The following is a 21,479-nucleotide window of genomic DNA, read 5'->3' on the forward strand; positions in this document are numbered from 1 at the left end:
CATGGACCCCATAGACTATAATGGGGTCTGTGTGCTTGTTGCGTGATCTCCGCAGGGAACATGCGGACAGGAAAGTAGATTGTGAAGCACTTTCCTGTCCGCATGTTCCCTGCAGAGATCTTGCGGCAAGCACACAGACTCCATTATAGTCTGTGGGGTCCATGTGCTTTCACTGCACACTGCTTGCAAATGCAGTCGGTAGTCCGTTCGGGGGGATTCCCATCCGGACTCCCCCAAACAGATTACCAACACAGATGTGAACCTTACCTTGATTACCACCTTAACAAATAAGGTGCAACACTGACCCTTCATGTGCCAGAAACTCATATCTACTGTACACCAAAGTAGATGCTGGTGAAGATTTGGAGTACAATTTACAATACTCTTGGATATAAATGATAGTAAATCTGAAGTGCCATAAGAGGCCACACTCACTCTCAATAAGCGCTACCACCAAGCCCACTTTCTGGAAAAGAGGTATTTGGTAAGCAAAGCACTAAACAAATGCTAATTTTTGAAAAAAAAAAAAAGAGAATATTTTTTTCTTGTATAATTTTTTAAATAGATTCAATTTACTTTTTTTTTTTATAAATTGCAGCACTTGTTGTATAGCGTTTTTTATGCAGAGTTTTGAGCCAAAACCTGGCATGGATTCAAATGGAACAGAAAATAAAAATGAAGCAGTTAAGTTCTCATTCCTGCTCGATCCATGTATAGCTTTGGCTCAGAAACCTGCAAAAAAAGCAACAAAAATGCTGTGTGTCAAACCATCCTATTGTATATTTATATTGTAAATATGCAATATTTTTTGTATTCTACATATATAATCATTAGATCATTGAGATATTACTAATGTACCAAGTACTTCCTGAAGGGTCATCATTTCCAAACGCACTAAAAGACCCATCTTCTCTTTGATAGATAAGTTCTCTCTGGTAACCTAAGCAAACAAAAAGTTTGTTATGTATTGAACAAGGGAACATACAGATGCATTTGTGTTACCTCTTGATGAAACTGTAGTGATACATACATGAAAAATAAACTTTCTGGTAATTTTTTTCCCTTTTGTATGCATACTTGCACATGTTCCTTTCTGATTTAATGCTGTATCATTTTTTATTGTCATATTCTATATGCACAGGGGCTTTGATGTTATTGAAGTTTTATTTAACCCTCTACCAGTCACATTAAAACCCTCCTGAAAATGTTACTTTGTTTTATTACAGATTTTGAATTTATGACCCAATTAAATACCACTGGCACATAACTGCTTTAGGGCTCGTTCACACGGGGCAAGAGGTGCTGAATCCACGTAATAATCCGCCCCCTTACAAAGAAGGTCTATGTAGACCGCTGGCCTTCTAGAATCAATATGCCCTTTCTTCAGGCGGATTCCGCGGCGGATTCCGCGGCTGATTCAGCTGCGGCGTCCGCCTCGCGACACCACCCTCAGGATTAGGCCCATTCATTTGGGCCTAATCAGGAGGAGAGAGCCGTGACAGGATGCCATGCACTGCATCGGCATCCCATCGCGGCATCCGCAACGGAATATGTACAGCGGAATCTACATGTGAACTCAGCCTAATGTGTATTTTAACCCTTTAGCAAATTACGCATTTTAACCTTAAACCAGTACCATTTTACCCGTTTGCGCATTCCAATTTTCACAACTTTTTCAATTTTATTTCAATGTAGATTTACAAGACCTTGTATTTTGTGAGTACATAAAACTTTTTGATTAGTTTTTACTACTTTCTTTTTGAGAGGTGTTATGAACAAAAAACATCAATTCAATTATCTGAATTAGATGGTTTATGGTGTTTACCATGTATAGTAAATAGAATACTAATTTTAGTTTGGGGCAGTGATGGTGAACCTATGGCACACGTGCCCCCTCTGCCAGCGTGTGTGCGGTCGCCCTGATCGCTGACTAACGGAGAATCCGGTACCCGTTAGTGAGTGATCACTGCCTTCAGCTGGTTGTGCAAACGCACATCCAGCTGAAAGCTGTCAGTGTAGGCCGCGCATACCGTGCGGCCTATACTGACTGCAGAGTGTGACCTTTGCACCGGCTTGATAACGTAAGTTATCATCTCCCACAGTAAACAGAAAAGAGGACGCCGGGCAACTCTTCAGGTAAGTATATTGTGTATGTGTGTACTGTCTGGGGAGGGTGCTACTGTGGACCATTTTATGCTGTGTGCGGAGGCGGCTACTGTGGACCTTTCATGCTGTGTGGGGAGGGGGCTACTGTGGACCATTTCATGCTGTGTGGGGAGGGAGACTACTGTGGAGTATAAAGGTATAAAACATGTGTGGTGGCCACTGCACAGCAGAGGGTACTGTGTGGCGGGGCCACTGTGGGGCAGATTGTACCGTGTGTGGGGGCCACTGCGGGGAACATTGTACCGTGTGTGGGAGCCACTGTGGGGCAGATTGTACTGTTTGTGGGGGCCACTGTGGGGCAGATTGTACTGTGTGGGGTCCCTTCACTATTTATATCACACATTGTAACACATTGAAATCAATGGGAAGCTTTTTAACCCATTGATTCCAATGTTACGCGCATTAAACGGAACCCATTGGAGTCAATGGGATTCTGTTTTGCAACGCTGATTCTTACACAAGTTTATTGTGACAGAATCAGCACCGTATTACTCTGTGTGACTGCCCCCTAATGGGTTAAATGACAAGTATGCTCTCTGATTGATGATGGGGGTGATGTCTTGAACAGAAGTCCCATGGTACCCATTCCTTTGGAGTTATTTGAAGTCACAGGATCAGGAAAGTGAGAAATCATTCTCCTCTCCCTACAGCTGTACATGTTTCTCTTCACACTAGTTTAAGTGAAAGCTGCAAGTATATTCAATTCCACTTCAATCAGTGTTACCTAGTGGTCTACTGGGGATAAAGACATGATTTTGGTCTCTAAGTGACTGCTACACTTGCAGCTTTACTGAATGTCTCCTGCCTGAGATAAACTGCACTTTGTACTTTGCTCAAATCCCAAGCAGAATACATTCAAAATGGTCAGAGGCTTACATTTTATTCGCTTCCTGCAATATATGGTATTTGACCACAATTATGTCGGGGGGCCCAGATAAAATTTTGAATGCATGTATCCTCTGTGAGCTTTATTTCTGCACCATCTGCATGAATATCCATTACACGTAATTTTGGGGTTTTATGGTTAGCTAAATACAAAACATAATTCGTTTTTTGAATATTACACTATTATTTTTGTGGTGATAACAAGCAATACAAATGTGTGGGTTTTCAGAAAACATATTTATTACATTAACTTAGCCAACAAACTAAAATGTATCTTCGCTCATTTGTTCAGGTCTAGTGAAATCTGGACGGAGACTGCGAGTTTTAACCATAACCAAACCATAGCAGAATACTGATCAATTCTAAAGTACTTTTCACAACAAAAAAAAATATATTTTATTATTTGATACTGTAGATTCTGTTAGCAAGTCATAAATCAATGCTAGGTTCACTCTAATGTTTGGGTCTCTATTGTTGGGTCTGTATGGGGACCCAAAAGAGAGAGAGCAGGGGCGGATCCAGGGCCGGGCAAGCCGGGCAACCGCCCGGGGCCCCGCGCTTAGCGGGGCCCCGCGGCCCGGCCCTAACAAAATGGTCCCGGTCAACTCGGCATAGTGGGGCAAGTGCCGGGGCCCACAGAGCCTCTGGGGGCCCCCCGGCACTTGCCTGTCACGATTTCAGCTCATCGGCGTCCGTCCGCCGATGAGCTGAATACATACGCGATGCAGGAGCTGTGAGATCAACTCCTGCTTTAAAGCTCCGTCCCGGCTTGCGTGTGTAGGCGCGATGACGTCATCACATCACGCTTACACAAGCAAGCCGGGCCGCAGCTAAGCAGGAGCTGAGGTCACAGCTCCTGCATCACGTATGTGACTGGAGTGAGAGAGAGGAGCGTCGGGGGAACGATGGAAGGTGAGTGATGGAAGGTGAGTGTAAGTGTTTGTTTTGTATTAAATATTAAGGTGGAACATAATGAAGGGGGCCCATGAAACTGGGGGGCAAATGAAGGGGAGGGGGGGAACGGCATGACACTGGGGAAGATGAAGGGGGTGGGGAGAGAACGGCATGAAACTGGGGACAGAGATGGAGGGGGCCCAATGAAACTGGGGGCAAATGAAGGGGAGGGGGGAACGGCATGACACTGGGGCAGAGACGGGGGACATTAAACTGTGGGCAGATGAAGGGGGAGAACGTGATGAAACTGGGGACAGAGATGGAGGGGGGGACATGAAACTGGGGGCAGAGGAAGGGTGTATATGAAACTGGGGGAGAGATGGAGGGGGGGCATATAATTTACAGGTGACTGTAGGAGGATTATACTGTGTGGGAGCACATGATAAATGAATGAGAATGGGTGGAATCAACATAAAAGTGGGTGGAGCCAAATTTTACCCCTCTTTCTACTCTTTAAAAATTGGGAGGTATGGCGTTGGTGACGCCACACTCCTGCATGACGTCACTCGCTTCATCTGCGATGCACAGTGTCTTGACTCCCCCGCCTCCTTTACAAGGGGGCCCACTGAGGCTCTGTCGCCCAAGGGCCCATAAAAACCTGGAGCCGGCCCTGGGTCAGCATGTCCTGATTTCGTCCTACGGACGCCGATGAGCTGAATACATAGGCGTTTAAAGCAGGAGCTGTCACAGCTCAGCTCCTGTTTTAACGCTGAGCTCCGGCATTTGTAGTCGTGATGTGATGACGTCACATCGCGCCTACAATATGTGTATGAGGGAGAGAGCTGCGGGGGAACGAGGAAAGGTGAGCGAGTGTGTGTGTGAGTACAGCATGACACTGGGGCAGATGGAGGGGGAGAGAACAGCATGACACTGGGGCAGATGAAGGGGGAGAAAACAGCATGACACTGGGGCAAATGAAGGGGGGGGAACGGCATGACCCTGGGGCAGATGAAGGGGGGAGAACGGCATGACACTGGGGCAAGTGAAGGGGGGGGAGAACGGCATGACCCTGGGGCAGATGAAGGGGGGAGAACGGCATGACACTGGGGCAAATGAAGGGGGGGGGGAACGGCATGACCCTGGGTCAGATGAAGGGGGGAGAACGGCATGACACTGGGGCAGAGACGGGGGAGACATGAAACTGTGGGCAGATAAAGGGGTAGAATGGCATTAAACTGGGGACATAGATAGAGGGGGGGGACATGAAACTAGGGGTAGATGAAGGGTGTATATGAAAATGGGGGAGAGATGGAGGGGGGACATATAATTTACGGGTGACTGTAGGAGGATTATACTGTGTGGAATCACATGAAAAATGAATGAGAATGGGCGGAGTCAACATAAAAGTGGGCTGGGCCTAATTTGCTGCGGCGCGCTGCGCGTAGGGCCCCGTCAAAGTCAATTGCCCAGGGCCCCGCAAACCCTGGATCCGCCACTGAGAGAGAGCCTGCCCGCTGTGGACACCCACAGACCTCATAGAATATAATGGGGTCTGCCAGGTTACTATTGGTTTTATACTGAAGGACTTTTCTCTTTGCTGAATTTAGGTGGAATCTGCAACAAAGTGCTAAGGAGACTCCAGCGCAGAAATGCCTTTCTGACGCTAGGTTCACACCTGCGTTCTACTCTCTGTTCTTTGCTTTCCGTATTCTGCATGTCAGAAGACTTTCCGTTTTTTCCACAGACTGGGTCCGGCCGTGAGTGTTTTATGCTCTCCGCCGCGAAACCGGTTTTTTTAATCCGGACACAGAGTACTGCATGTCCGACTTTGTGTCCGGATTAAAAAACCCGGTTTCGCGGCGGAGAGCATAAAATGTTCACCGCCGCTCACGGGTGGACAGCATTCTCACCCATTCAAATGAATGGGTGAGAAAGACTCTTGCAGGTTTCTGTCTCCTGCTCTGTTTTATGCAGGAAACGGAAACCTGCAGAACGGACACCTGGGCGCAGATGTGAACGAGCCCTGACAGTGGAGAGAGATTGGTACTGAAACGAATGGCAGCAATATCTCCAACCACAAGGCATATAAAGGGAAAGTCAACAGTTGCTGAATTCAGCACACTGTCGGCTTTCTAGCAGTATATAAAACCACATGTGCATAAAGATATGAAAGGTCCTCTTTAAAGTACCTCCAGTTGTAAGCAACTTTTGACTAAATGAATAGTACAGGCTAACATATGAAACCTCGTAATATATTTTCTCTCTATTTTCATTACTTTTCAGGGAAATACTTTCTCCATATTAGTCTATATAGAGGGGCGAGGGATAGATGCTTTTTTACCACTGCTAGGTTGTAGATAAGAGGCTATTATTACACAGAATGATGCAATAAATCAATTAACTAGCCAGCAGGAGAATCCTACTCAACCCCTACCTGCTCAACACAGATGCATGTAAGGCTGATCTTACACGACCGTATTGATTTTACTGTCCGCAAGTTGCTGATCAGCAACACTAGTTGCTGATCAGCAACATAGACACCGCAGACGCCCATGTCCTGCCGTACTCACCCATAGAATTCTAAGGGCGAGTCCGTGCAATGCCGTGAATTCACGGCCTTTGCGGACCTGCTCTATTTAGTGCAGAGGCCTGGCACACCACAAATAAAATATTCGCTGGTGTAAGAGGCTGCACTGAATATATTATGTCCGCAAATGGTCGGCAATTAAAAACCCTCAATTGCGGACCATTTGCGGACTTACATTACGATCATGTAAGACCAGCCTAAGAGTCTGAATGCTGAGGAATACAATGTACAAACAGAGAGCTAAAGATAAGGAGAAGAACAGCATAATAAGTGGTGAAGGTCACTACCTCAGATCTCTTTATTTAGGTATATTACAAAGTTTCTTATGTTCACATCCACTATTCATTTATGAAAAGTTGTTTATAGTTGGAGATACACTTTAAAGGGGGTTTACTAGATTTTTTTGAATTTCAGTACCTTCTTAAATACTGTACATTCCATTACTTATTTTCTCTTGATCACAATATGCAGCATTCATAAATAGTCCAGAATTGGTATGCAAGTTTTATATAACAGTATTTTGGTCAATAGTTTGCTTCAGTACTTAGTTAGTAATGAGTATATATAATATGTACATTAATCTACACAAGAACATAACTGAAACATACCTTCTTTCATGTATGAAATCAATTTAGGAGCAAGCTCGTTTGGTTGTCTGGTATTAGATAGGTATTCCATTATAAAGACTATTGGGGCAAATCTGACCATATTCTGTTCACCACAACCATAGGGCAACTGAACTAATGATTGCAAGCTGGCAGCAGACGGTCCCAAAATATCACCTTGAAGCAAGATTAAGTTAATATTGTTATTTTCAGCACACTGCATATCAATGAGAATTGAAGAACTTTAACTTTATATACCCTCCTTGAAATTTATGAACATCATATAGGGGAGAACCACTATAATAATAAAATAATAATAATATTACCATGAATAATAAATTTATTTATATAGTGTCAACACATTCTGCATCACACTACACGTCATAGGGTTCATGCATAGAGAAAAAGAGACATTACAGAGAAATGAATCAGTTCACACAATAGGAATAAGGGTCCTCCTTGCAAATCTTAGAACCTATGAGAAGGGGTGACAAAAGAGATAGAAGTGTTTATACAGTCTCCTTCATTGAGCCTATATATATGAAGAAGCAGCGCTAGTCGCTGCTACAGGTCCGGGGACATTAGATATCCTCGCAGGCCCCTGATGTGTGTGTGTGTTTTTGTTTTTTTTTAAGTAGGGCTCATTAGTAACCCAGAGTAACCCCAGCAAGTAACAAGCTCTATTTACTTACTTATCCTCACTCCTGCTCATGGCCGCCTGCGCTTCCCCTTTTGCAGATGTGGCTGTGAACAGGACTGAGGATTGGTAAGTATGGTCGCTGGCCCATGAACCCCACAAACACTTCTATAATTATACTCGGAGGGGGTCTTTTCAGACCCCGAATATAACAATTGGACACCCAAAGAAGGTGAGGGAACATAAAAACTCTGTTATTCACCTCTCCTGTGCTTCAGAAGTCTTCAGGCCTGTTTAGTAACATCACATGGCCCAGGCCAGTGTCCTTATGCATTGCAATGTCAGCCTAGGTCAGGTGACATCTGGTCCAACATTGAAGAGATCTGTAGGGAGTGGGCAGGATCCAAAGAGAGGTAAATAACAATGTTCTCCGATCATTATACTCTGGAGTCTGAAAAGACCCCAGAGTATAATAATTGTTCATGGGTGGTCCACAATGGGGCATCATGCTTTGTACAGGGATTACTATGGGGCATAATACTGTGTGCAGGGATGACTATGGGGCATAATACTGTGTGCAGGGCCCACTATGGGGAATAATACTGTGTGCAAGGACCACATTGGAGCATAACACTGTGTTCAGGGGCCACTGTGGGGAAAAATACTGTGTGCAGGGCCACTGTGGAGAAAAATACTGTGTGCAGGGGCCACTATGGGGCATAATACTGTGTGTAGGGGCCACTATGGGGCATAACACTGTGTGCAGAGGCCACTATGGGGCATAATACTGTGTGTAGGGGCCACTATGGGGCATAATACTGTGTGCAGAGGCCACTATGGGGCATAATACTGTGTGTAGGGGCCACTAATGTGCATAATAGTGTGCAATTAGTGGCTCTCCATAATGCCGCACCTCCAGACATTTCCTCCCTCATCTCTGTCTACCGCCCAACCCACGCTCTCCGTTCACTCAATGACCTAACACTTACATCCTCTATTATCAGAACCTCCCACGCTCGTATACAAGACTTCTCCTGAGCTGCACCACTTCTCTGGAATGCTCTACCCCGGACAATCAGATTAACTCCCAATTTCTACAGTTTCAAACGCAAACTAAAGACACATCTTTTCAGACAGGCCTATCACAATGTCTAATGTAAACCCTTAACCCTCCTCTGTTTCCGCTCCCACATTTCCCCACATGATATGATGTCATCTCATGCTAACTTTATAGGTCCAAGCTCCATCCACATGTTAAAGGATACGACTGTTGACGGCTCATAAAGTCTTATGTTTATGTAATGACAGTCACCTCTATTACATAAGCAATACCGCCCTTGCTACCTCTTGTGTCACCCCCTCTACCTCATAGATTGTAAGCTCTTGCGAGCAGGGCCCTCAGTCCCATTGTGTGAAATGACTTTCTTTGTAATGTATCTTTCTGTCTGTATTTGAACCCTACAAATTGTACAGCGCTGCGGAATATGTTGGCGCTATATAAATAAAATTTATTATATTATTATTATTATTATTATTATTATTATTATTATTATTATGTATGTTGGGGCACTATGGGGCATAATAGTGTATGCAGGGATGCAGTTTGGGGGGTGTTGGGGGACTGGGGACCCCCATGTCAAATGTTCGCCCCTGGGCCCCGCCATTACTAGTTACACCACTGCTTTAGATAGTTGGTCAAACCCATTAAAATTAGTGGGTTAAGCCAATAAATATCTAATATGCATGGGCTGCTTTAATGTCTCGTACAAGGAATTCTCTTCTAAGTCTGTTGTCAGTGCCACCTATTATGCAGAGATTAGCTTAAAAACAGCCTCTTTAGTCCAGGAATCATGTGTATGGATACACTAAGGGTGATATGGTAATACAATTAGTATAGGCTGTTGATGCCAAATAATTTTGATTCCAATATTAAGAAATACTGTCCGAATGTGGTTGTTCTAAAGAAAGCATGCCTGGAGTTATGGCTGTAGTGATATGTTTATTGCTCTGTTTTTCCTTAGGCTATGTGGTTACGTTAATTTCCGCAAGTGAAATTTTTGTTGCTCACATCTTTTTTAAGGTTTCATGCTTTTTCAAGAAAAAGGAAAAAACAAAACGTGATTTGTGTTACTTCTGATTCAATGTTAAATTATTTAAGAAAGAAAGAGTATTATCCTTACCAACAACAGTGATAAATGCCTTTTCACTGCCACTTACTACATCAGCAGGGAATGTAAAGTTCAAAGACTTTGAAATAATTTGCGGTTTATTGTTGATAAGTTCCAAGAGCAAAGTCTGTGAATATGAATGTTCTATTCCCTCAGCCTGTCAAAGTAAAGCAATGTGATATAATTATATACAAACCTATTACATTAGCTTAAAATGTACTACATGATAACTTTCCACATTTACAATGCTTGCTATTAAGATATTCTTACGGTGACATCATAAAATGATGCCATATGAAGCGGAGGACATTAGTATACACAAGTGCCAAAGACAGCTTCAAGTTCTGCCAATGTTTGTGTAAAATCTTGGCCTAAATTTGGCCAACTAATATATTGTAATATAATGTAATGTAATATAATGTAATTTAATGTAAGCAGACAACTGACTGTGCACCAGATTTGTCATATATCCTGAGTCCCTGTGATAAATATGGTATCTAAGTTTACACTGTTTAACTATTAGTAAATGTAGGACATTCATGACTTCATGCTTTATCTCTCATTACCTACAGCTTCCCAGTGTTGTATTGATTTGTATTCACATCATGCATATGTAGACCAAATACATACCACTATGCTTATGTAAGAGTCTGTGAACAAATGGAATGGACAGAACATGGATCCATACACTTTAACGATTACGGTTGCTTAAAAGGCAAAATATGCAATATCTTTATGTGCTATAAAAACGTCCATGTTAGAGATACCTTGACTATGAGTTTTTGAGTTACTGCATCCGAAGCAAGGGAGGATGTGGCCTTCACTGTTATTGGAATCTCGCCCAGTTGAATAGGTTTGGCTGGAAAGAAAACAGTTTTTCCCTCTTGACTTGGGACCAACACAGTCTGCTGGAGCACAGTTGCATTTGTAAACGATAAGTGTATTTCAAAGGCATCACTTTGATCAAGGGTTACAGAAACCTATGAAGGGAAAAATACAGGTCAAGTACTGTAGCCAGGGTTATACGTAATGTATCGGGATAATTTATTCAATGCGATACAATGTTTTTGATTAAAATGTCTAGTAAAGAATATCTTCATGTGAATGAACGCAGAAAGATAACTCACAAAATACAAGACTAAGAACAATAGATCTTTTCTTGTCCTAATATACTTAAAGGAGTTTTCCGAGATTTTTTATTTTACAAATTACAAATCAAAAAATGTGGTGAAATTAATATTTCTAATTGAGACCAAGTAACGAATTCCTACCCTTTTGCACAAATTTATGACTAACACAATCTATGTTGCAATAACTTCCATACTGGCCACAATCATCTGCTGTTCATTTTTCACATGACTTCAGGTATTAAAGGTATTAACCACACTAACCACGAGGGTGATATCACTGACAAAACTTTATTGACTAAACTTTATTGACTGCCAGAGCAGTCAGGAGGAGGGGGAGGCTGGCCCTGATCACTAGGCAAGCCAGTACCTCATTCATAGCAGGTAGAAACAGCAAGGTGGAAAAGCGTTTCCACCTTGCTTGTGTCAGGGTCTGGAGTATACAAAAATAAATACCTGCCAGGCTAGGCTTTAACTAAACATAGAATAGGTTACCTCACCTAGAGTAACAGTAATCAAAAGCCAGTAGAATCATTCAGGACACAGCTCCACAAATATGACCTCTCTGTTGGCTCTCCAGCCAAGCTCTGCCACAGTCTGCTGATGGAGCAACTTCTTAAGCATCCCTTGATGAGCAGACTCTCTGCAGCTGAGTCACTGCTGGAACATCCCCAAAGTGTTGGACTGGAGGGGGGTGGAATGACAGGTCCCACTACCAATCCTACCTGCCATTCCTAAAAATCCAGCCCAGTAACCAGAACTGTGGAATAGCCCTCAGCAGACAATAGTTATCTGCTGAGAAACGTTCTTTCTGGAGTTATCTCATCTCACCCACCTTAGTAGTCTGGGTGAGATGTACTCCTATCATCAGACAGGCATTCTACTTCAGAGGGTAGGTCAGAGGGTAAATATTATTGCAGCAACTAGACTATAAGACGATCTGTGCTATAGAATTAACATATTATTTATCCTGCAAAGCAGGAAAAAAAGTTAAAAATTGCATATTTTACTGTTTTTTTTTATCCTAATAAAAATAAATTTGGAAATAAAAGCTATTAAGTATATCGTCTGATAAAGACAAGTCCTCAGCTATATCAACTGTACAAGAAAATACATTTCCTCTGTTTAGAATATGGTAACAGAACATAAATGAATTTTCTACCAGATTGTGATAATAGTGAAGTGCAGAATAAAGTTTACACGTCATTTATACTGCATAGTGGTGGCTGTATGAAAAATAACAATAGCTTTATTCAGGTTTGTTTTCTATTCCTCCACACTTAAATAATGAATGTGGTTCAAACATTATATCTACCCCTAATAATAAAACCATTTCTCCTTAAAAAAATAAAATAAATATCCTCATATAGCTATATTTATAGACAAATAAAGGAAAATTATAATGTTCTTGTCAGAACATTACAGCAACAAAAACACAAGAGCATCAGGAGTCAGTGGGTGCCAGGAGTCAGAACTCCCTGATATGTTATTGATAACCTATCCTAGGTCATCAACGATACACAAGTTAAAGACTATAAAATATAATGCATAGAGATGAGCGAACAGTGAAATGTTCAAAGTTCGAAATTCGATTTGAGTAGCCGCTCAATACTCGACTGTTCGATCGAATATTGAACCCCATTATAGTCTATAAGGAAAAAATACTCATTAAGGGGGATTATGTCTACAGGGCAAAGCAGTGTAGATGTGGAGGGAAGTGCAGCACCAAAGAGGGTGGCTAGAGGCGGAGGCATGTCCAGAGGCACAGGACAGCTGAATCCCAGAAACCAGACCAGAGGCAGCAAGGCCCAAGATGTTCCCTCTTCTAGCCACCTGAGAGAAACCACCAGCCTGGACACCTCAACATCTGCCTCTGACACTTTGGGGAGTTCACCCTCATCTGCACCTTTTCCTGCCTCTGCTCCTCTCGCCTGCACCATCATGCGCCTCTTCCAGCAACTCCCCATCTCCCAAGGACTTTAATCGCAGGCAGAAGTACAGCGCAACCCACCCAAATGCCCAAGGCTTCAACGGCCTCATCTTAAAACTGCTGGCCCAGGAGATGTAGCTGTCCCGGCATGTGGAGACTCAGGCCTTCTGTGACCTGCTGGCAGGTTCGGCACCTCGCTATAATGCCCCTAGCCGTCACTACCTCTGTTGGTGTGCCGTCCCCGCCTTGAGCCACCACGTGCCCCCTAACATAAGTCGGGCCCTGAGTTCCGCACTTTACTGTAAGTTCCGCTTGACCACCGATGTATGGCCAAGTGCCTGCGGTCAGGGACACAACTTTTCTGTAATGACAGGCCGGGTGAACGTAGTTGTGGATGGGCCTGGGGTGCAAACTGGGGTGGCCTATCTCCTCTCCCAGACCAAAATACATGGCAGGGGTTGACTGAAAGCCTTCTCCTACACTGCAACCTCGACCACACCTGCGACCTGTACGTGCTTCTGCACTGGGGTGTGGAGACGACAGCAGGTCATGCTGAAGCTCCTCAGTTTGGCCGACAAAAAACACACTTCCCCCGAGGTTAGGGATGCCATCCTCGATGCGACAGCAATGTGGTTTTCGCCGCCACACCTGGGCCCAGGCATGTTTGTGTATGTGATAATGGCCGGAACCTGGTAGCAGATCTGGAGCTTGCCAGACTCAAACACGGTCCATACATGGTCCCCTTTTTCAACTAGTTGGTGCAATGGTTCTTTGAATCCTACACCATTGTGCCTGATGAAAGTGCAGCCACTTTCCTAAGTAAAAAGTAGCCTCTGCTAGGCTGAAAACTTTCAGAGCACACTCCTGTCATCTTCGCACCATTGGCTGATGGAGGAAGACGAGGGGAATGAAGTGGCATTTCATGACACTGTCTCAACCGAGGCTTGAGGGGGAAGTTCAGTGTATCCCATTGCTTCAGCACGGATGGTGTGAAGGGGAGTGGGAAGTGGAGGAAATGGAGAGTGACCCTTACAGTTGGGGGCATGCCAAATAACACTCTGCCACACATGGCTGACTTCATGTTGGGTTGCTTTTCAAGAGACAAAGGCATACTTCACATCATGGAGAGCAAATAATACTGGATTTTTGTAAGCCTCGACCCCCGGTATAAGTAAAATATCTGTTCCTTTGTTCTGGTAGGGGAGAGGAAAAAAAAATGAAAAAATGATTGGCACAAGCAACTGGTGCAGAATATGATGGAAATGTTTCCGTAAACCCTCTTGGGCGGCAGAGAGGAGATTTCCTCCATGAGGCTAACTGCCATCCAGTGCACAACCACCAGAGGAACACTGAACAAGGTCTGGTACACGTTAATGACCCCCCCTTCCTGCCCAAACTACTGCCAGTTAGGGGCCTAGTGTCATCATGAGGGAAAAATATAGGCACATGTTGCGTGAGTACATGGCCAACCACAGCCCTGTCCTCTCCGATCCCTCTGCGAATTACACTTATTTGGTGTAGAAGTTGGACCTGTGGACTTTGGGTTGAGCGTACATAGCCTGACAATTTATGTTTATCCCGGGGCCACACTGTGACTCAGTGGTTAGCACTGCAGCCTTGCAGCGCTGGAGTCCTGGTGTTCAAATCCTGCCAAGGGCAAAAAGCCATCTGCAAGGAGTTTGTATGTTATCCTGTGTTTGCATGGATTTCCATCCCATATTTAAAAAAGACATACTGACAGGAAAAAATGTACAGTACATTGGGAGCTCTATCTGGGGCTCACAATCTACATAAAAAAGAAAAAAAATTATTAATGTGTATATCACTAATTTATGGTGGGTACACACCCTTAAAACCTGGATTAAGCGTATATAGCCTGACAATTGCTGTGTATCCCAGTTAGGTTTTATGGGTACACACCGTTGAAAGCTGGGTTTTGCGTACATAGCCTGACTATTGCTGTGTGTCCCACTTTTGCGTTTGTGGGTAAACATCATGGCAGGCTGTGTTGAGCGCATATGGCCTGACAATTGGTGTGTATCCCAGTTAGGTTTTGTGGGTACACACTGTGGAATGATGAGTTTAGCATACATAGGCTGACTATTGCTGTGTATACCACTTAGTTTGGGGGGTTATACAAAGTGCAAAGCTGTGTATGGGATACACAGCAATTGTCAGACTATATACGCCAAGCACAGCTTTGCACGGTGTTAACCCCCTCAAAACTAAGTGCTATACACAGCAATAGTCAGCCTATGTATGCTAAACCCAGCATTCCACGGTGTGTACCCACAAAACCTATCTGGGATACACACCAATTGTAAGGCTATATACGCCAGATAGATTTTGTGGGTACACACCGTGGAATGCTGGGTTTAGCATACATAGCCTGACTATTGCTGTGTATACAACTTAGTTTGGGGGGGTTAAACACCGTGCAAAGCTGTACACACCGTGGAATGCTGGGTTTAGCGTACATAGCCTGACAATTAATGTGTATCCCACTTAGTATTGGTGGGGTACACACCGTGACAACCTGGATGAAGCGTATATAGCCTTAGAATTAGAATGACTATCCCACAGTTTTTTTGTGGGTACACACCATGACAACCTGAATGAAGCATCTATAGCCTGAGAATTATAATGTATATCCCACTGTTTTTTGTGGGTACACACCGTGACAACCTGAATGAAGCGTCTATAGCCTGAGAATTATAATATATGCCACTGTTTTTTTTTGGGGGGTACACACCATGACAACCTGGATGAAGCGTCTATAGCCTGAGAATTATAATGTATATGTCACAGTTTTTTTGTGGGTACACACCGTGACAATTTGGATTATGCGTATATAGCCTTAGAATTAGAATGTATATCCCACAGATTTTTTGTGGGTACACACCGTGACAACCTGGATGAAGCATCTATAGCCTTAGAATTATAATGTATATCCCACTGTTTTTTTGTGGGTACACACTGTGACAACCTGGATGAAGCGTCTATAATCTTAGAATTAGAATGTATAGCCCACTGTTTTTTTGTGGGTACACACTGTGACAACCTGGATGAAGCGTCTATAACCTTAGAATTAGAATGTATATCCCACTGTTTTTTTGTGGGTACACACCTTGACAACCTGGATTATGTGTATATAGCCTGAGAATTACAATGTATATCCCACTTTTTTTTTGTGGGTACACACCGTGACAACCTGGATTCTGCGTATATAGCCTGAGAATTACAATGTATATCCCACTGTTTTTTTGGGGGTACACACCGTATATGAGCTGAGAGTTTCAGTGTATACCCCGTAGTTCCGGGGGGGGGGGGGGGGGGGAACACTGTTGAAACCTGGATTAAGCGTATATAGGGTATATGGGCATACAATTTCAGTGTATCCCACTTAGTATAATCCCCACCGCGGAAAGCTGGGTTGCGTGGGTACAGCCTGGCTTAATTGCTGTGAATCCCACTTTGGCGTTTGTGGGTAGACACTCAGCAGATCTCTAACCCTAACTAAGTGAAAGCTGAGAATGAATCGAAAATGGCCGCCGCTGTTCTTATGAATCAGAGGTCACATGTCCTCGGCAGCCAATGGCCAATTTTTTTTTCAATGCCCCCGTTGTCGTAGTTCCCGTCCCACCTCCCCTGCGCTGTTATTGGTGCAGAAAAAGCACCAGGGAAGGTGGGAGGGGAATCAAGTTTTAAGTGCGCTTGCCACGCGGTGTCCGATTCGAATCAAACATGGCAAACAGCGTGATATCCAATCGGACATGTACTCGATAGAACACTGTTCGCTCATCTCTAATAATGCACAATACAATGAGAGGGGTTCCATGTATCTTAAAATCCTACAAATAGGTGATAACTTCAGGGTTTGTATTATTTATTTTCTGGTGAGACAAAGTCAACATTTGCTTACACAGCCATCTTGAATAATAATATATATTTGATTCTGTTTAGCAGCTAATGCTACTAATGCAGCTAAAGCTAATATAGATTAAAACAATAACTACTTATATGTATTATAAGCATAATCACATAAAACAAATCCAAATGTAAGAGGAACGAAAACTAAGCAAAGAAAAGAGGGAAGGTCTGTGCACTACAAACATTCAGATTGCTTCTCACATTTAGGGAAGATATAAAGAATAACAGTTGGAATCTGATTGGTTAATATGGGTAAATGCCCCACTTTTTCTTTGACCTGCCCAATTGGGTGCTTATATTTAGTAGTTAAAGGGATTCTATCATTAAAATTGTATTTTTTATCAGTAACACGTAGGAATAGCCTTATGAAAGAGTATTCTTCTCCTACCTTTAGATGTCTTCTCTAAGCATAAGCGGCCACAAAAAAATAGCCGCACGCATGTGCAGTCGGCTCTGCCTGAGGCCCGATGACAAAGTCGACTGTGCATGCATAGAAGTTTGAACAGAGCGCTGGAAGAAGATGTGGAGAGAGGCCATTCCAGACGAAGAAGGAGGTGGCACTGGAGATTTCTCTCGCAGTGGAGTATGAGCGCTGGGGACTGCCCCCAGTACTGCGAGAGAACTCATTTGCATACCGAAGAAAACCGGGATTTCTACCAAACATCTAAAGGTAGGAGAAGAATAGTCTTTCTTAAGGCTATTCCTACATATTAGTCAGAAAAAATCCAATTTTAATGATAGAATCCCTTTAAATATAATTTGCACTTTGAGAACATCAATTTACGATTATATTATATTGTATTTAAAGTAAGTATGACCTAAAAGCCCAAATGTAATTGAAAATGTATGAAACAATAAAAAAAATTATGTTTTTCTTATTTCTTTACAAATGCAAAAAGTACAAGCCCATAAGCATAACCATATCATACTCTTATGTAGATTCTTCATATTGCCAACTTCTATCTAAAGTATATTATACTTGACAATGTAATATCTGACCACTAATATCTATGTTTCCATGAGAATATTTATGTGCATAAGACAGCTCTTCTTATTACTCATTACCTCAGTATCTTCTTCCAAATAATTGAAGACAACAACCTTCAAGACAAACTGTTCTCCTCTAGTAACATAACTGGGGAGATTCAGGGAAACAAAAAATGGCTGAAATGATTCCAACTGAAAAGAAAAAAAAACATATTTCTGAGGTAATTGTCCACAAACTAATAAATATCCGCCAAAATAAGTTGTAACAAAGTCTAAAATAGGTTAACTGGCGTTTCACTTAAACAAGCTTCATTTACTGAAAATTGTCTTTTGGCTTTGTCTAGTTTGGAAACGATGAACTATGGAAAACACTGGATAGATGAAAATAATGCACAAAACAGGATCTAAACTGAGTTCTGTCTAAACATTATTATGTCATCTATGTATACAGCTCATAAATCTTGACTTGTTAAATGTACTTTCATGTGTTTATATTAACATAATACAATGTTAGGCTTGAACATACACAACTGAAGTACAAACTAACCATAGTATAATTCATGACTGTCTGGTTAACACACCCAAAATGTAGCATACTGTCAAATGGAATAGTAAATAAGAGTCTTTGAAAATTAGTGATGTATGAATGCCATTTGTATTGAATATTGGAGAATTGCAGCAGTTAGTTTACAAGATAATCACATGAACCCAGAAAAATACATAATTTCATAATCCTTCATAACTTCATAATCCTCCCCTTTACCTGGTGTAATTCATGCCCGGGAGCTGTAATGTTCCCATCACACAATGGTACTCTATTATACTGAATGGGATATAAGCCCCACCTATTCCAAAATAAGCCCTGCATTTAGTGGCTGGACCCCTTTCCAATAGATTCCTGCCCAGGGCAGGTGAGTAAAAATAAACATTTAAAACAACACATCTTCTGGGCATCCAGTGGTCAGGCTTTATCTTCTGGACACATCTGGCCTGTGGCTGATGTCACATAACCCTGAGATTCCTGCTGAAGCCTATGATTGGGCCTCAGTGGTTAGGTAGGGCATGCTAGCGTCAGCATCGAATCTGAATAGGAAGTCAGGTCTTTGCTGTATGTCCGGCATATTTAAATATCAAACATCAGCCATAATAGTATATCCCATAGTCACTTAAGTTATGGATTTGCCAGGATTGTTGTAACATCTTTGCCTGTCCCGGCTTTGGCGTCATCATCCGGCCGCATGCTGCGGCGCAGGAGATGTGTTCGGTTGTGATTTATTCCTTTGGGTTCTTCTCACACTGTCTGAACACTGCCCCTTTCTTTCACCTTGGTAATTGATTTTCCACCACACCCATCTCCTTCACCTTCATTTCTCTTTGCTCCTCTAATGGTTAATCTGGCCTTGCCCTGTGATTGACAGCCTGCCTTCCTGTCAACTCCAGGGGCGGGTTCTTCCTCCCTATTTAGCCTTGGCTCTCATTCACACCAGTTCTTGCTATTGCCTTGTGCGTACTTTCTTTTTGCTGTCACTATTTTTGCTTGCATTCTAATCCTTGACCTCTGGCCTTCCCTACTGACAATTCTTTGGACTCTGATTTGGCACTGCATCACTCAACTGTTTACTGACCCTTGGCTAGCTGACCTCCCTTTGTTGTTGTCCGTCTTGTCTGCGTTTTGTGTCTCACATATACAGGAAGGGACCATCTTCGTGGTTGCCGCCTATTACGTAGGATAGGGCCTGGCAATGGGAAGGGACAGTTGGGGGCTTCAGCTTAGGGCTCACTGTCTCTTGTGTCCCGTCCCAGGGTTTTCAACAGCTACTGGGGAATTGCTGTCCTAGCAATTACCTAACAATTGTTCTGAATTTTCAATACAAATTTGCAAATTTGGCTTGTACCTGGGCAAAAAGTGAGTGCATCCTGGCCAGCTGGAGCAATCCCAGTGGGAATTAAATGGTCTTAAATTTTTTATCTGCTTATATTATGGATATCTGACATACTGAACAGATACATTCTTTTAAAATAACAATTTTCATTGTGGAGATCCAACTGTGTAAATTAAAGAGGACCTTTCATGGTTTGGGGCACAAGCAGTTTTATATACTGCTGGAAAGCTGACAGTGCGCTGAATTCATTGCACTGTCGGCTTTCCCGATCTGTGCCCCGGGTAAAGAGCTTTCGGTCCCAGTACAGTATCTCTTTACAGTCAGAAGGGCGTTCCTGACAGTCAGTCAGATACGTCAGAATACTTTCTTCAAAGCAGCGCCAGCGCGCTGCACAGTGTGAGCGGGGAGGAATTCTCCCTAACCTCCTGATAATACTCGTCCATGGACGAGCACTGTGAGCAGAGGGAGGGGGTGTTCCTTCCCGCTCACACTGTACAGCACGATAGGTACTGTTTTGAAGAAGGACGTACCTGACTGACTGTCAGGAACGCCCTTTTGACTGTAAAGAGATATGGTACCGGGACCGAAAGCTCTTTACCCGGGGCACAGATCGGGAAAGCCGACAGTGCAATGAATTCAGCGCACTGTCAGCTTTCCAGCAGTATATAAAACTGCTTGTGCCCCAAACCATGAAAGGTCCTCTTTAAGCTCTATTTAGACAGATCATATTAATGGCAGTCACAGCTACATTAAAATCTATTTATTTCAGTTGGGCTATTCATTATTTGCCTATCTGTTTTATCAGTCCATTAAAAAAACGAGACAAGTCCTATATTTACCTACTTTCATGGATCCCTCAATAGACCCAAGTCAGTCGATATCCATTAAAACATAAGACCCATGGATGAAAAACAGCCATGGAAAATCTGAGCATTTCAATTCAAGCCTTCAGAAATCAGTCCCATGACACAGACGTCCTAACTACCACTTGATCTTGTTATGTTAAGCCCATGCATAATATAACATTAGTGCGGACACCCCTTTACATAATAAAGCCAACTTATTTCAGGGGGAATGACTTCTCTCATCCAAAGAATTAGCTAATTATAGAATAGCTCTCTGTTCTGATGCGCATGGGGAGTCCAGATTGCAAATTCTCCTCTACAATGTTCACATGGCATAGTTTGACATTCATTTAATGCACATTGCATAAGTCAGTGTAGTTATCTCCCAATAACTTTCAATGTATGGCCAAGAAGGTGGGAGGCAGCTGAAAACATATGTTGTATCTGCTGTTTTTTTATCCCCGCAAGTATAAAACTATTCAACTACATGTATAAAAACTAAACTATGATCTCTCTTTCATTCCAATTACCTGCACAGGAAAATCCAAAATTCCAAATCCTAAATTTTCAGAAATTACAAATGCTTTTGTGATCCAAGTTGTGATTGTATCTGGAACAACAGCGTCTATTTGATGAAAAGTGTTTCGTCTAAAAACAAATTAAAATAATCAGTATTTTTACCATTTTAATTTAACACAATTGTAATATATAATTCACTCGGGTGGATCAAGATTTTGCACTTGTTTTGTCTTATTATTTAGCGCCTTTGTAACGCTTTATGTTATGTGTATCGGATTTATCTTTCTTTTGCCCCTCCCTCCATTTGGACAAAATA

General features: G+C 42.7%; 1 protein-coding gene across 1 annotated transcript in view; it reads right to left on the reverse strand.

Annotated features, from left to right (window-relative positions):
- The window catches only part of CD109 (CD109 molecule), a 142,991-nt gene that overhangs the window by 49,936 nt on the left and 71,576 nt on the right, over nucleotides 1-21,479 (reverse strand). Inside the window, exons 19-24 of the mRNA XM_075268364.1 lie at nucleotides 21,175-21,292; nucleotides 17,995-18,108; nucleotides 10,710-10,922; nucleotides 9,955-10,099; nucleotides 7,141-7,314; nucleotides 859-940 (exon numbers count right to left, since the gene is read on the reverse strand). Coding sequence (XP_075124465.1) covers nucleotides 859-940; nucleotides 7,141-7,314; nucleotides 9,955-10,099; nucleotides 10,710-10,922; nucleotides 17,995-18,108; nucleotides 21,175-21,292 — 846 coding nt within the window. The remainder of the gene's footprint in view (nucleotides 1-858; nucleotides 941-7,140; nucleotides 7,315-9,954; nucleotides 10,100-10,709; nucleotides 10,923-17,994; nucleotides 18,109-21,174; nucleotides 21,293-21,479) is intronic.

The sequence above is a fragment of the Leptodactylus fuscus genome, chromosome 3 (genome assembly GCF_031893055.1).
Source record: "Leptodactylus fuscus isolate aLepFus1 chromosome 3, aLepFus1.hap2, whole genome shotgun sequence".
Taxonomy (NCBI): domain Eukaryota; kingdom Metazoa; phylum Chordata; class Amphibia; order Anura; family Leptodactylidae; genus Leptodactylus; species Leptodactylus fuscus.